The sequence below is a fragment of the Phascolarctos cinereus genome, unplaced genomic scaffold, assembly GCF_003287225.1.
Source record: "Phascolarctos cinereus isolate Bilbo 61053 unplaced genomic scaffold, phaCin_HiC Scaffold_5;HRSCAF=322, whole genome shotgun sequence".
Classification (NCBI taxonomy): domain Eukaryota; kingdom Metazoa; phylum Chordata; class Mammalia; order Diprotodontia; family Phascolarctidae; genus Phascolarctos; species Phascolarctos cinereus.
Window position 1 is genome coordinate 75,367,125 of NW_027555958.1, and position 17,878 is coordinate 75,385,002.

At 36.8% G+C, this 17,878-nt stretch overlaps 1 protein-coding gene across 4 annotated transcripts in view; it reads right to left on the bottom strand.

Annotated features, from left to right (window-relative positions):
- The window catches only part of RWDD3 (RWD domain containing 3), an 86,205-nt gene that overhangs the window by 42,002 nt on the left and 26,325 nt on the right, over positions 1-17,878 (bottom strand). For all 4 annotated transcript variants that reach the window (XM_020999506.2, XM_020999498.2, XM_078155004.1 and 1 more), the window contains one exon: positions 17,372-17,410. In XM_020999506.2, the coding sequence (XP_020855165.2) occupies positions 17,372-17,410 (39 nt within the window). The remainder of the gene's footprint in view (positions 1-17,371; positions 17,411-17,878) is intronic.

Genomic DNA, 17,878 nt, shown 5'->3' on the forward strand with positions numbered 1-17,878 from the left:
TGTTGAAAATGATCTTTACATGTAATTGGGGGAAAATACTATTAAATATATTTTTTAAAAGACCTGAGTTCAGATCTGGCCTCAGACACCTAATAGCTGTGAGACCCTGGGCAAATCACTTAACCTGTTTGCCTTAATCCATTGGAGAAGGACTCTAAATAGCATGTTTTGTCATCAATCCTCTGAAATTAACAGTAGTCATTTTATTGCTCATTATTCTTACAGGTTTCAAAGTTGTCAAAGACAGTATAATACTAAAGAAAAGATACATATGATCAATCATCAGAGGAAGGTTTATATTCTAACTCCAAAATAAAACCTTACAAAGCTACCACCTTTGAACTTACATAAAAGGAAAAGAAAAATCGAATTTAAAATTAGTTAAATTACCTCCAATTAATAAATAAATGTATATTGTCGCCAAAATCCTGGTCCTCTTTAATCCATTACCTACAGAAATCCAAGCAAAGGTTATTCTCTGCCTAGATTTCATTTGTTTCCCACTGTGATTTTTTTTAAACTCTTGCCAGTGAAGGGTGCTAAACAGATCACTTTATTCTATCATTTTACATTTACTTTTCTTCATATCTACAAGGTATTTGAGCCTTTTATATCTATAACCATAGCTGCAACAACATTGTAATTGGTACAATATCTTTACATTTAACTTGGACAAAAACTGAAGAATGTGTTCTCACAAAAAGCAACCTAAAGTTTTTCCAATCTTCATTGTTCAATCCAGTTTGTTAACTTTATGTCCCATTTGAACGAAACATACCTAAACTATGAAGTGGACCTTCATCTAGTACTATGATAATGTTTATTGCTGATTAATTACAGACAAAGGTCTCTACACTGTACCTTTTCAAGCCTCTCAGCTATAACCTACCATTTTACATTCCTCCTTATCTCTGGATTCTAACTGAAAGTGGTATTATCAACCCAAATACAAAACTGCATTACCATTTTATGCAAAAAAATAATTAAAAAGGAAGATAGTTTAACGTATACTTTAAAAAAAATTTTAGAGTCCAGATTGAAAAATATATACAACATAAAAAGTGCTACCCGCTAAAAAAAAGTCTTGTTAATAACTGATTCTGCTATTGACTCATTAAATAAGCATGTATGGATAAAAATGACATCTACCATATGTTCCAGTAAAAAGCACAAGTTAGAAAAATTACTATATTATTTAAGGCCTGATCAACTTAGAAGTGGTCTGGTCTCTTCCCATAATGGCTAAGAAAAGAGATTTCTTCTTGTCCAAGTTGGTCCTTTAGCTAACTGCTGGTCCCTAAGTTTATATTCATTCTGACAGCAAACAAAATCATATGATTTAATGGTTTATTTGTTTTTAAAAGACTAGTTGAAAAGCCTACCTTCTTTTGGGGAGCTGAAAAAGTTGAGGATAGGTTAATCTGAAATACCTGTTGTCAAGCCCTCCATAAGATGAAATTTCCAGGAACAAAAAAAGGGGGAAGTTAAAGTTCTTCCACACTCCGGTCATATTGTATCTAGCTTCAGAAGCCATATTTTAAGAGGAAACATGACCAGAATTATAAAAAGTCTGGAAATCATGTCACATGAAGAATAATTGCAGCAACTGGGGATATTTTAAAAAGATCACTGCTCTTCCCATTATTTGAATAGCCAGCATGTAAAAGAGAATGCAAGTTCCAGGATACTATAGAAGGCACCAAGAGGTGAAAGTTTCAGGGACGCACATTTCAGCTCAATATAACTAGAACTGTCCAACAAAGAAGCAAGCTACCTCATCAAGTTGTGATGTTTCCACGAGTGAAGGTAATATCAGGTACAGTCTGGATGACTGCCTATCAGGGATGCTATAGAAAAGTGTCATGCATTTGGTTCAAGGTTATAGTAAAATATTTTTAAGGTCCCTTCTAAATTCTGACTCAATGATTCTAAATTAAAGGAAACATACATGTTTGTGTTATAAAAGATTTAAGTGTATATTCACTATAATTACAATGAACGATTAAAAAAAATAACCTGGTTTTAAAGAATGGAAAATAGATTATAGTAGAACACAACGTTCTTCTATGGAGGTGAAGGTGTCCCAGTTCCATTTTTTAGAAGACTGTGACTAATAACACATAGTATTTGTGAAATTAATGAAATAATTGCAGATCCTAAAACACAGGTGGCATGCTATTCCAAACACAAATAAATCAATAAAACTATAGTGAAATAGCTTTTGCAGTTTTGAGAAGGAAATTCTAAAAGTTTACTACAAATATAAATTTAGAAATACATTCAGAAGTCAAAAGGAGATTTTTTTCAACCTACACAAATATGCCAGAACAAAACATAGAGCCTATCTTTCCTTGGGGAAATTTAGAGGGGGTGCCAAATTACTCACCAATACCTATTGGTCCTGCTCCTTCAGTGTGACCTGAGTCTTAGAATTAAAGAGATACCTGTATTCTCCTGTAATAGGATCTTTGAGTTATGAAATTCAAATGTGATCACGTACAATGACGTCTTAATTATCTAAAGCTCAGATGTTTTGTACCTTGTGTTATCAAGAAAAACTAGATACCTGGAAATAATATTTTTTTTAAAATTCTCAAAGAGTTCTCTTCTTGGTAAGTGATAGTTACAATAGCTAAGAACGAATACTGCCAAAGTCAAGAAATTAAAGAGAAACAGGTAAAACAGAGCTGAAGGAGGAAAGGATAGGTATTTAGACTATTTGGAGGCACCATGGTGAACCCTTTTGCACAGTGAACTCTTTTGAACCAAGACCCCCTCTATGTTAACCTTGTTAACAAGGAGTTAACCTCAACAATGAAATCAAGCTTGCTAATAGAATTTCAACTCCTTCAGGAGATGTAAGAATAATTTAAGACCTTTACCACGTTTATCCTAGGCATATTATCTGCATTACTAGAAGAATATTAGTCTTCTCATCCCCAAGTCACAGGGGGTGAGTTTAGTAAGTAGGGAAGTACTTTTGACATAGTGATTATTCTGAGATTTGGCACAATCACCTGAAAGACATATCTGAGAGGCCCATAGGTAACACTTATAGCTCAATACCTGCATCATTCTTAGCCATGACACCAAGGGGAAGACTTCCCTAGGTTTATGGCCTGAGGACCTAGGACAAAGGGCATCAATTAAATTCCTGGTAGGCCAACAGAAGCCCAAGCAAGGGATTTCACTGGGTTGGAAAGGCAGAGCCTACTATACACCGTAGCCTGTCACAACCAGAACTAATGATTATGGAATCTGTTACACAGAAGGACTAAGATAGGTAGCAGCCTTGCCAAGTCAAATATCTCTGCTACTGAGTTAGCATCCAGAACAAGCAGAAATGGACTGGCAAAAAGGGATCAGATGGGAATAAAAATGAAATTAAGAAAGAATATGATCCAGTTCCCTTCAGATGATATTAGGATCAGCAGCAATTTATAAAGCCTTTGTAATGTTATGTGTTTCTTCTTTATTATTTTTGCCACCTAGAATAGTATAACCCTTAAAACCACCTAAAAGCTTTGTACATGATTTTTTAGAAAGAGAATCATACACATACACACACACACACACACACACACACATGCTTGTTGCTGTTCAGTCATTTCAGTTGTGTCCAACTCTTCATGATCCCATTCCTACTTGGGGTTTTCTTGGCAAAAGTACTGGAGTTGTTTGCCATTTCATTCTCCAGCTTGTTTTACAGATGAGGAAATTAAGGCAAACAGTTAAGTGAATTGCCCAGAGTCACACAGCTAGTAAATATCTGAGGCCACATTTGAACTCAGGCCTTCCCGACTCCAGGCTCAGCACTCCAGCCACTGTACCATATAGATGCTTTTTATATACTTACAGAGTACTGAAAAATAAAGCTTATTAAGTTGACTTCCACTTCCCTAAAAACATGGTTTAAATCTAAGAAAGTATCAAGCGGTATGTTGGAATATGTATCAGCACAGCATACCTCTGAGGTCAAAGGGCAGTTATTACAGAAGCCTCAATTGCCAACTGACAAATGATCAAAGGATATTGAACCAGCAGTTTTCAAGGTAAGAAATTCACTCGATGCCTAGCCACATGAAAAAATTTTCCAACTCACTAATAATTAGTGAAATGCTAATTAAAGCAGCTCTGAGGCTCTACCTCACACTCAACAGATCAGCAAAGGTGATTTTTTAAAGAAGGAAACAAAGAAAACAAATGTTGAAGAGGCTATGGGTGAACAGAAACACAATGTACTGTTGGTAGAGCTGTGAATTCATCCAGTCATCCTGGAAGACAATCTGGAACTACACCTCAAAAGTTACAAAATTGTATATATACCCTTTGATCCAGCAACACCACTATTAAGTCTATGCCCCAAAGAAATTGTTTTTAATAGGAGGATTCATGTGTACCAAAATATTTATGGCAGCTCTTTTTGTGCTGACAAAGACATGGAAATTAAGGGGTACCTGCCGATTGGGGAATGGCTACATAAATTATAGTATATGAATGTAGTGGAATACTATTGTTCTATACAAAATGATAAAGAAGGTGGTTGCAGAGAAATCTGGGAAAACTTGCATGAACTGATACAAAGTAAATGAAGCAGAAGCAGAAGAACAATTTATATTATAACAACAATAATGTAACAATAAACAATGATGTAAAAACAACTTTCAAAGACTTAAGAACTCTAATCAATGCAATGACCAACCACAATTCAAGAGAATGAAATGTCCTCACTACCTCTCAACAGAGGTGTGATGGACTGAAGGCACAGACCGAGACATATGTTTTTGGACATGGCAATGCTGGAATTTTGTCTAAGTATTAATTTGTCACATTTGTTATCAAGATTTTGTTTTTCCTTTTTTTCCCCCAAGAGATGGAGGGAGGTGGGAAAAAGAAAATCTATTTTTATGGATTTAAAAAAAAAATTTAAAAAAAGAAGGCAGTTAATGGAAACAATTTCTCATAGTAAGCTCCAGGGTGTTGCTCCAACTCACTCTTGAAAATGAGCCATGCCATACACTCTCACTAATCTTGTGAGGAAGATGTTTAGCAATATGAATTTTCCCCTAAGGACTACATTGATATCACAAGTTTTAAAAATGATATCTAGATGTCACTGCCTCTCCCAGACCACTATTCTACCATTTCAAGAAAAGCCCTACCCACATTTCATTTCATTCCTGACTCTCCTCTTCCTCTTTCCCCACCAGCAAACCCAAAAGAACTTTTGATTGACTGCCTCTCCCATAAGCACCCATCTCCCTCAGTTCTGAGAAGCAAACAAGAGATATCTGTAAAGTGCTTTGCAAACCTTAAAGCATTATAAGAATGCCAGGTGTTATTATTGTTGTTGTTGGTACTATTATTATCAATTCTTACTAATAGGGAGGGAATGGTTTATGGAATAAGAACAAAGGAAACCTTGGGTGAGAAATTAACACTTCATCTTAAATTTTGTGGTAAAGAAATGAAAGGAAAGTCACAAAGTCTGACACATACAGAATTTGGGGAGAATAGATTTTGAAATGTTAAACCTTTTAAAGGACTCAGAGAAATAATGGTATAATCTTACATAATAAAATTTTAGAGAAGCAATTCCAGATGGGATGGGGAGCTCTACAGAAAGAAAATCTAACTCAAGGAACCCTAGTTTCTAGTCCTTCCTCCTTCCTCAAGTTTTCCTGCATTTAACTCCACCAATTGTATCCCTCAGTAGATATTATTACCTGGAAGGCAGGGGCTGTTTTCCATTTTTATTTTTGTACACCTAATATTTAGAGAGGTAGTTTGGTATACTGGTTAGAAAGCCAGCCTGGAACCTAGGATAAATGTTTTTTCCTCTCTGTTTAGAAATACTGTGCTAAATTTTTAAGTGTTTTGTTGTTTTGTTTAGCTGCCTTTTAAGCAAGATTTTCTCCTTTACTGTTCAAAGTATTATATTAAATATTTTTATTTTAAGACTCTTAGTTGGACTTCCAGTGCCAGGATGGCAGAGAAGCAACTTCCCAGCAGGCAAGGTCTGTCTCAGTGGGGTGGGAGGGGAGCAAAGTCCAGGAGCAGCAAACACTAGCCAGCAGCAGCCTCTGCCACTGCCATCCCCACCCCTGCCCTGGGGTTGGCCAACAGCAAGACTCCACTTCTTCCCTTTTATATACTCTCTCATGTTGTAACATATTCCCACAAAGTATTCAGGGTATTACCAGGTTCTATCCATAACACCCCCCTGTATACCTTTTCACTGTTACCTCTACCTGGTGTCATGGCACCTCCCTGAAGTCATGGTCCTCTTCAAGAACAAAGGACAAACAACAAACTCTGTGAGCAGTACTAACGGCCCCACTGGGGACCCAAGTGGAACTGGACAGTTGGGCAACACAGCTCTTTCTTCTTGTTCCTTCCTTCTTTCTTTCCTTCCTTTCTGGAAGTTGCTCTGCCCAAAAGAATATAAATTTTGATTGCTGAAACCTCACAAGACATCTTGGAGTTTAGAGGCTAGATTTTTTTCCTTAAGGACTTTGCCTTAAGCCCAAATCTGTCTGACTCTCATTGACTGGCCCTAAGTCCTCCTTGTTCATTGTTTGGGCCCCGATTGGCTCAGAGCAAATGCAAATAGCAATTGTTTCTATTTTGGCCAGAAACCCTGAGAGTCTTCCCCTCCCAGACTGGTATTTTTTTTAACTAGGTAAAAGAGGCCATTCTTTGCCTCCTTTCTTACCTAGCTTTAACCACTTGTTGCCTCAGTCAAACTGACACCTATTAAAGACCTTAGCTTAAAAAGGCCAGGGTCTCCAACTGCATCCAGGGTCATCTCCAGTCATCCTGATCTACATCTGGCCACTGAACCCAGATGGCACTGGAGGAAAAAGTGACGCTGGTGACTTTGCCCAGTCCTCCTTCACTTAAATCCAATTTACTTGTATGTCATGGCATCACCTTCCCAAGAAGGAAGGACAAACAACAACAACAACAACACTGTATACCAAGATAAGGTCAAAAAGGGTGCATGATTTATAACTAAAGGGTAATACCATAGCAAATTAAGAAAGCATGAAATAATTTATGGCAGATTTATGGATAAGTGAAGAGTTTAGGACCAAAGAAGATATAGAGGGCATTACAAAATATAAAATAGATAATCTTGATTATTTAAAATTAAAAAGTTTTTTGCACAAACAAAAGCAATGCAACCAAAATTATAAGGAAAGCAAAAAACTGGGGGGGGGGCAGAATTTTGAACAAGTACCTCTGATAAAGGCCTCATCTCTCAAATATATAATTGAGTCAAATTTATAATATAATTCATTCCCCAACTGATAAATGGTCAAAGGATACAAACAGGCAGCTTTCAGACAAAGAAATTAAAGCTATTTATAGTCATATTTTTAAAATGCTCTAAATCACTATTGGTCAGAGAAATGCAAATTAAAACAACTCTAAGGTACAACCTCACACATATCAGGGTGGCTAATATGACAAAATAGAAAAATTTGGATGTTGGAGAGGATGTTGGAAAACTGGGACATTAATGCACTGTTGGTGGAGTTGTGAACTGATCCAACCACTCTAGAGAACAATTTGGAACTATGCAAAAATGGCAACCAAACTGTGCATACCCTTTGATCCAGCTATACCACTGCTAGGTCTATATCCCAAAGACATCCAAAAAAAGGAAAAAGGACCTATTTGTACCAAAGTAGTTATAGCAGCTCCTTTTGTGGTGGCTTAGAATTGGAAATCAAAGGGATGTCCATCAGTTGAGGAATGGCTAAACAAGCTATGGTACATGAGTATGATGGAATATTATTGTATTATAAGAAATGACAAGCAGGTTGATTTCAGAAAAACCTGGACTTACATGAACTGATGCATAGTGAAGTGAATAGAACCAAAGGAAAATTGTACACAGTAACAATGATACTGTTCAGTGAAGAACTGTGAATGACTTATTCTCAGCAATACAATGATCCAAAACAATCCCAAAGGACTTATGAGGAAGTTCACTATCAGACTCCAGAGAAAGAACTGATAGTGATTGAATACAGACTGAAGCATGCCATTTTTCACTTTTTTTAATTAATCTTCTCATAAAATGACTAATAAGGAAATGTTTTACATAGCTGCAAAAAAAATCTTAGTTCTGATTTATGTCTAAGAGGACACCATCCTATAATTACATAATCTGCTAATAACTATGGATGACATTATTATTACTGTATTTCTAATCTGGATTGTTGAAATTGATCAAATTGCTTGGTGGTTGGGTAGACTGACATTATGGAACAACACTGTGAGAATATGAGAATAGCATTTGAAAAATGTTGTCAATTTATGGAAGTTGATATTCATAAAGTACTACTGATATGTGGAACAGAACATGTGTTTATTAAAAAGGATGTCACAGATTTCATGAAGATCAAGTAAACAGAACAGGGAACTATCAAAAGTATATGTGGGAGTGAGGTTGGAAGCATCTCCGAAGGATATATTCTCTGAATTAACAGAGTCATTTGAACATTTGAGAATACCTTTAAAAAATCAAATAGGGTGCAATCTTGGAAATTGATTCACAAGTCCTCCATTTGAGGGGAAGAAAGTACCACACATACATTAGTGAATTGAAATGATGGCAACATAGCAAGTAAAATTTGGAGGATTTGAAATAGGTTTGGGGTTTCATCTACATAGAATGTTCCAGAAGGACGTTTCCCAGCAGAATTATTCTTGAACAATGCTGAGTCTGCTCTCTATAAACCAAAGATGTTTTTCTGTTATCCCTGGTGGGGATGGTGAGGGTGAGGGGAGGAGGGAAAAAGGTGGAGGGAGAGGGGGGAAGCTTCCCCAACCCAAATAGCAATATGGCCCTAGAAGGAAGATCAAAAGATAGTTCCATCATGATGCATGGAGTCACCTCACCAATATGTCAGTTGGTGGCTAGATCCCCTAAAAAGCACTGAGAAGGTTGCTTCCCCTTTAGACTGAAAACTGTACACATTGTTAGACAGCAAAGATAAGCTAAATCTAGAAACATTTTCAGGGAATAACCCTAGTTGTTCTGAGGAAAACTTTTAGAGAACCAGGCCAGATGTGCACTAGAACTAATACAAGACTGGTAGGATTCTGATAATAACAAAATCTGCTAGTTAATGGAAAGCCATAAGGGCTTGTTTTTGAGCACCTGGGAGGAATGGAGAGAAGAAAATGGAACCCTTGAATCACACTTAGAATGCATACATAAATTCAAATTATTCTATGGTCATGGCCAAACAGTGGCAACGGTACTGAGTGGGTAGGAGGGTTGGAATTCAGCTAAGAAAGGAACCACCATCCCAGCTCCTATCATTTATCCAAACTAGTAGAGTTTCTCACATTGAAATGGAAGATCACTGAAAAATTCAAAGACTATTTGCATGGAGTGATGTTCAAGTCTGGACTGATAAAAATCCACTGGCATATTTTGACCAGCCTTTTTGGATGCTGTCTACCAGAAATGGGTGGCAGCACTAGACAACTATGAATTCAACATCCACTACCAACTGGAAAAGATATGGAAGTAGATGTCCTACGCAGAAGGCCATGTGACAAGGAAACCATAAAGGACTGAAATATGTAACAGCCAAGGAGCAGGAAGCCAAAGAGATGACAGTTCAACTGAAAGGTTCCACCAGATAATACGCCAACAGTACATGTGAACTTCGCTCCACTAAGCCAATGCTATTTACCTTGTTGTCTGTGCATGATGGCGAAAAGAACAGATGGCTGATGCTTATGAAGGACTGTGTGAATATATGATAAGAAGCAAGGCAGTAATGTCAGAGGGCTCAAATGCCATTCCCTCGAAGGTACGTTATTATCAAGACAATGGCAGAAATAGGAGCTGTGATCAGGAGTACCATACTGGACTGTAACTGAGGACATGAATGATAATCAAAAGCAATTGATACTGGCTGGGGCATATCACTCTATGGTCATGAAAACTTTATATAATGACTCTGGTTGGAAATATGGGTCAAGAAATAACCCTAGAGTTGCAAGAAATATTTTTCCTGCTCAAGACAGTCATACAGGTCACCAAAAAGTGTGACTTGCGCTCAGTGTGTACAAAGAAAAAGCACTACCAACTCAGGCTGCATATTTGGAGAATGTTAGCACCAATAAAACTCTAAAATTTGTCTGCATTTACTTTTTATTTCTTGAAGAGAATAGCAAAAGTAACATATTAGTGGTAAATGATCATTTCACAAGGTATATACAAGAAAACCCAAACAAGAAACAGAAAGCTTCCACAGATGCTAAAACATAGTGAGAGAAATTTTTCAGTATATAGACTTCCTGCCAGGACCTATTCAGACCCGGGCAGAGACTTAGAAAGCATACTGCTCAAAGAAATGTTAGCTTTGGTATTTCAAAATTTTATTTATTTTCCATTCAAATTTCTCTCCCTTCTTCCCCTCCCACACACACTGAGAAGGCAAGAAAAAGAAAACCCATAACAAGTTCCCACATTTGTTATGTCAAAAAAAAAAAAGGAGAAAAGAAAATATGCTTAAATCTCTATGCTCACTATCTGGAAATGAATAGCATGTTTCAGCATGAGTTTTGACTAGCATTAAGAAGTCTAGAAAAATGCCTTACTACCTTAAAGGAGACCCACTATCTTAACATTTTAGCCATTCACTGATAAATGTAGTAGGAATACTGAAACTAGAACAAAAATCTCAGCAGAGTAGGCATCTCACTTTTCTGGTAGATACATACAACTCTACCAGGAATGAGGCCCCTGGCTTAATACCCTAGTTAGTGATTTAGGGGCATGAACCATACTATCTGCTTTGTGTTTGGGAGTCTCCAAAGATTGAGAGATTGCAGAAATCAATATAATTCTCAGCTGAGAAGCTAAAGGAAGCTTACTATTTATCTACATTTCAGCCCATAAGAACACCGAAAGGAACAAAATATATAATGGTCCAAATTTGTTGGTGAAACCGTCAACAAGGTGACAGATTGCTGAGATATATTGGTAGTCAGAAAATGCACAAGTTAACAGATCAATGGAAAACCACTCCATACTTAATAGTGGAGAGAATGGGCAACTTGCCTATTTACAAAACAGTCATGGGTGGGAGGTAGCTTGCAAAGATAATCCACTCAAAGCATTTATTGCCAACAGCTGAATTAGTTGGACTCTACCAAGCAAGTTGAGACTGACAGACATTGATCTCAGCAGACTCTAAACCAAGACCTCTTACTTATTACTTATTACAAAGTGTGCCCGACCCAGGCAATGGATCAAAAACAGTCATTTCAAATGAAAATTGGACCTATGAATGAAGAAGATTGTACCTCAAGAACTACTAACAACTGCGAGGTAGCCTGGCCCCTCTAGAATCTTGGGTTTAGGAAAGTGGAGATTATAGTCCTTGATGCAGATTATGATCAACCAATACCATCAGCCAACAATAAATCACAGAAAAGCAAAGCCTATTTGAATGGTGACCAGGCTAACTTCTAACGTCTCAGTTGAAACTAGATAAACAGCTATATATGTAGCCAAATGATAATGCCAACTCTTACTCAAGTAAGGTATGCTCTGCGTGAAATTACATGTATTCAATTATGCATATATTCATGGCTTCATGCTTTTTGTCTTTTGCTTTTTAGACATTCGAATTAGCATCATGAATCATGCAGTATATTTGTTAACTATGCTTAATTTGCTTTTAGCACGTTAATCTATTTTGCATAGCCTATCAGTGTGACTATTGCATGAATATGGCAGTTCTTCTGGTTTCTTTCAAGCTATGTCCACAGAGTTAAACATCTCACAGATTCTTGGAAAGGCTTTAAGTACGTGCAAGGAACAGTCTGGCTAAGTTTACAGAAACTTATCAGTAGCTGGCGGAAGGGGGATGAATTTTTGACCATAACAACTCTTGGGGACAGTGTACTAAATTACAAAGGGACTCTAAATTGTATCAATAGGAGTACCCACATTGACAAAATTACAAATCCTTTAAGTAGCAACATTTGTGTGGATCATTGTGGTTTTCAAAAGGCACTTTTACATAGATTATAGTTTGGATATATATAACGACCATTTGAGGTAGTTACTACAGATATTATTATATTACAGGAGAAAACAAGCTAAGAGGTTTAAGGGACTTGCCCTATCTCACACTGCCAGCAGCATCAAAAACAGGATTTTAACCCATGTCTTCCTGACTCAAATCCATTACTCTTTTCACTACAACACTTAATAGGAATAAGTTGAACTGAACCAAATCTTACTTCTATTACCCACTAACAACTTTCATTTCTTAGCAATTAACAGCTGCAGACCAGCAAAAGGTCTTTTAGGTGACTAAGATCCAGTCCATATTTTAAATTCAAAATATCTCTCCTACTAGATCATAAGCTGTCGGAGAAGAAATTGTTTTATGTGTATGTAAGTTCTGAAGTGTGCCTAGAATAGTACCATGTCCATAAAAAATACTCAATAGCTTTTTCCTAAATGAACAATATAGACAGCAAAAGGAAGAAATGAGGATAGTGCCTAGAACTACTAAATATCAATACAGCTGATGCAAATATTTAGGCTGAATTGAGCATTTGTACACCGAACATGTCTAGTAAGCTATCTCCAAGATGATATGAATCATCCTACAAAATCTCTGCCTGAGAAATTAAGATTACCAAAGTCAGAATTGAAGAAGCCTGGAGAGAGAAGAGAGAATCAGATCTCTGCTTAGTTACTTCTACTATCCCCATTGCTACCCTCCTTCATGTCTTCCAGTTCTACTTCACAGCCATTCTACTGGAAAAGATAGTTTTCTCCTTGACTGAGAAACCTACTATTCTCTTAGGATTAGGATCAATTCTTGCATCTGATAATAATCCTATTATGCTTAAAAGGATAGCAGTGATAAAAAGCAGGAGGAATGAATAAGGGTTGAGCTCATCCTCTGGATTCTTTCCAGCCACCATCTTAGTTATTTGTTGCCAATAAAAGCTTAGCAATGTCAAGTTGATAGCTCCATTTAGAAACCCATAAGTATTTAGGTACCCGAAAAAAAAAAGGTGAGCTCAAAACTTTATACTATCTAGTTAATGCCTATTTCAGCTTCTTAAAGTTAGAATTGCTTACAGTGACTAATAGAAGTCAGTTTTGCTCTTCTCAAAGGCAAGCTGCAGAAAAGATATTTTATGTGGTTGTGAAGAGGGAATAAAAAATAGGGTGGAAAACTGGGAAATGAATAAGACACATTTGACCTACTTCATGATTTTGCTGACTGTTATGTGATAACTTGATCACAAAACTGTTATAAAATTCTTAGATTTTATATTTCAAATAATTTGCTCATTGACCCAAATTATTAAAACAAATTTGGTATATTTTAAGGGAGAAAGTTATTTCTTAAACTTGGGAGTTTACTTCTAAAAGTTTCTATAAGCACACTGAGTTGAAGAGATACACAAAGGCTACAGGCAAAGCACTGGGATCTGATCTTGGTCCTTCCCAGGATGATGATAAAGAAATAAAATGAAAATCCATTTAATAACCACACAGCCTTTTGTTTCTTAGTCTTATTGCTTTAAATGACAGAGGTTCTTATGAACTTTTTTATATTTCATAACTATATTTTGAAATAATTGTTTTCTTTATAATCCTTTGCATCTTATTTTAAGCATTTATTTATGCATTCTCTCTGAGAAGTGGTCCATAGACTTATCCAAACTCCCAAAGAGGTCCACGACACACACAAAAAAGTTAAGAACCTCTCTACCTAGAGACTTCCAGGTCATATGAGCAACAAGGTGATGGACTTAACATTTTCTCTGATCCCCATTCCCCTCTGATCTAAAACCTCTCCAAAAGAGAAATTATGAGCCAAGGATAAAAGCAACTTCAGCTATTTCCATGGTCTAGGACACCCAGGACCCAAAACAAGCTTTAAAAAAAATATCCCCAAACCCAGGAACTGATACTCAGCATCCGTTCCCTACCACCCACGCTAGTCAGCAAGGCTGTACTAGCAGACCCAAGGACACAATACAAGCTTACATCAAAACTCACCCCTTCACCCTGGTCCCCATTCCCTCTTTCCAGTGCCACAGAGCCTCTGGCTCCTGGCTAGGAAAGGTTTTTTGGGCCTCAACTGCCAACTTGGCCACAGTCCTTCAGAAGCAAAAGGAGAGGGGAGTTGGGAGGCAAGGCACAGTGCAACCTGGAAGCACCAACACAGCAAAGTTCTAAACTGCTTGTGCCAGGCCAGAGAGCTGAGCAACAGAGGGAGTGTGGCTGTTCACCAGGTCTGAACATCATGTGTGTGGGAGGCTGTGTATCACTCCACAAAGCCTGAGGGCACTATGAAGCACTCTGCCAGTTCTGAACACGCAAAGGTCAATTGAGGCATAGACCCAGGCATTGCCCAGCGTGAGAGGAGGTTCAGACACTTTAAGACCCAGCTCACAAGGTAATCACAATCAGAGGAGAAGGAATCAGAAAGTGAATAATAAAGGAAAATAAGGGGGGGGGGAATGAAACTACCAAAGGAAGGCAAAAACTCAAAGACCTAGAACATAAGCAGATAAATCAACAGGAAAAACATTAATAGTAGAAGGAAATATGGTCTCCAAATCTAGCAAACAAATTCAGACATTTATGAATAAGCACTGCTAAAAAAAAAAAGGAAAATGATCTAATACTTGATGAGACAGGGAACCCTGTGGAATTTAAGGAGAACATGGAACCACAACAAACTATTCCTGAGTGATAGAAAAGAAAAACATGAGAACAGAATTTTATGTTCTATACAGCAAAAATAATGAACAGGATAGAAAAATTTGAATCTGCAATGACAAGGTTCACCAAAGAAACAAAAGAGAGAACAATAGATTGAGGATGCAAATATACAAAAATGAAGGACAACCTAGAAGAAGAGAAACAAAAAACAGTAACATTAAAAAAAATACGCTCATTATATAAACAAAATATACTGAACACAAAGACAGGCTGCACAGTGACAACCTAAGGATCATATGTATCCCAGAATAACACAAAAAGACAAAAAACTTTAACACCATAAGGAAGGAAATGATAGAAGAGAACTGGCCAGAACTTCTAAACATAGAAAATGAAATTCCAATTAGAAGAATTCACAGATCACCTCCAGGGGAAAAAAAAAACTCAAGACTGCAACTCCAAGACACAGTCAAATTTAACAATTTCATTTAGAAACAAGGTCTGCCAGCCACCAGGAAAAAGCCCTTCAAATACAAAGGAAAGGGCATCCAAATAATGCAAGACTGTTTCGTACCCACTAGAAAATGCAAGAAGGGATGGAACGTGTTCCAAACAGCAACAGAGTTCAGGATGTAGCTCAGGGTGACCTATCCTGTAAATTTGAGTTTAATTACACAGAACAAAAGATGGATGTTCAATAGTAAAGAAGAGTTTGAAACATGTTTAGAAGAAAACCAGAACTGAAGAGATTATTTGCCTCTTTAACATACCAAAAATTAAAAATGTAGGGGGAATGAATGCAGCACAGAGTGATTGTGAGAGAAATGATTGTTATATAATCGATTATTGGGGAGATCCAGGTTTTTCCCTTCCTATATTCTCTAGGTGAAGCCAGCATCTGAAGTACATTGCTAATAGTGAGACTGGATTAACTTTCTTCTCAATCTTGTTCAGACCCCATCCAAGTGAAGAAGCCCATGGTGTCCTACTCAGGTTTGAGTGGGGATTGATCCTTTACCTAGATTGCCAAGGCTTGGAGTGAATGGGAAGTAAATGACATAATCAAAATCATATCCTCCAGTCTCTCATTAGAATAGTCTCTCATTAGAATATCCATTCTTTCCTTACTTGTTAACTAATCAGAGCTGATTGTCACCCTCAGGAACACCCACTCTTCCAAGGGCATATGAGTATTGATTGGGGGGCCATCTCCAGTTGTCCTGATCTGTATCTATATCTTGCCACTGGACTCTGATGTCTCCAGAGGAGAAAGTGAGACTAGTGAGAATGAATTACAAACTACCACTAGATTTATACTTTCAGCCATGTTTCCTGTTATACATTTAGAAAGTCTCTTCCTGGTCTCTTTGTTGTGGCTCTGTTACTGTTATCCTTGTACAATGTATTAAAAGTTCAAGAGACATAATTTTCTGGGTAATCATCTTACTAATCATGCAAGCCATAGTTAATAAAAAGGGTCAGTGACACTCTCAAATGCCAAAGACCCTTCATGGAACCCACTCAACCCTTGTTGTTTGTCCTTCATTCTCAAACAAGACCATGACATGACATCAAGAAGGCTACATTAAGAAAGACATAATTTAAGCACTCTGGAAAGCAACTTGGAATTACTCAAATGAAGTCACTAAAATCTAGCCTCTTTGACCCAGACATTTCACTGGGTCACATATTCCAAGCTGGTCATTAATAGAAAGACTATACATATAGATATAGATATAGATATATAGATATATATATAGATATATATCTATACATATAGATATAGATATAGATATAGATATATAGATATATATAGATATATATCTATATAGATATATAGATATATAGATATCTATATAGATATATATCTATATAGATATATAGATATATATATATGTTAATTAAAAAGTGAAGTAAACAGAGCCAGGAAAACAATATTCACATTGACTAAAACAATGCAAATCAAAAAACTCAAAACTAAATGTTGTGATATTATGAACAAGCTTGGCCCCCAATGAAAGATAAAAGAAGCTATCTTCCTCTGCATCTTTGCAGAAATTAGGGTCCACAAATGCAGAACAACGAATTTAGTATAATTTTTTTCAATGTGTTGGCTGAATTTACTGGATTTTTCTTCTTGCAAAAAACATTCCTTGTTATAAGGTTGATCACTCTCCTGGGAGCATGAGGGAGAGGGATATAAGGAGAAATCTAAAAGAAAAGATAGCAGTTAAAACTAAATTTTTTAAAAAGCATATTTTCTAGGAATATGGAAACTATAGTCCTAACATGTTCTGCCCCTGGTCAGATCACATCTATGGTGCTATGATCAGTTTTAGACAGCATATTTTAGGAAGAACATGAGTGAGAAAGTGTGTTGAGAGTACACAGGATGATGAATGACTTCAAGTTCATACTGTATGTGGATCTGTTTAAGGAACTGGTGTTTTTAGCCTGTAGAAAAGAAATTTAAAGGATAGAGAATAGCTGTTTTCAAGCACCTGAAGGACTGTCAAATAGAAGCAAGATTATACTTTGTTCGAGGCAGCTAGGTGACGCAGTAGATAGAGCACCAGCCCTGGAGTCAGGAGGACCTGAGTTCAAATCCAGCCTTAGACACATAACACTTACCAGCTGTGTGATCCTGGGCAGGTCACTTAACCCCATTGCCTAGCAAAACAAAACAAACAAAATAAAATAAATGTTAAAAAAAAAAAAAGATTATACTTTGTTCACCTGGCACCAGAAGGCAGAATAGGTGCAAGAATGAGCATTAAAATATATATGTGTATACATATTTTAAGATGAATTAACAATTAGAGCAAATCAAAAGTGGAAAGGGCTGCCTTACAATGTAGTGGTTTCTCTCTTCACTTGACGTCTTCAAATCAGGAGTTCTTAACCTTTTGTGTTATGGACTCCTTTGGCAACCCGGTGAAGAAGCCTACCAACCCTCTCTCAAAATCTTTTTACGTGTATAAAACACACTGGATTACAAAGGAAACCAATTATATTGAAATACATTTGTCAAAATATCAAGAAAACAAGTTCACTGACCTCTGAAGTTAAGAACCCTTGCTTTAGATAAATATTTGTTGATTACATTGTAAACAAGTTTCTTTTTCAGACGTGAGTTAT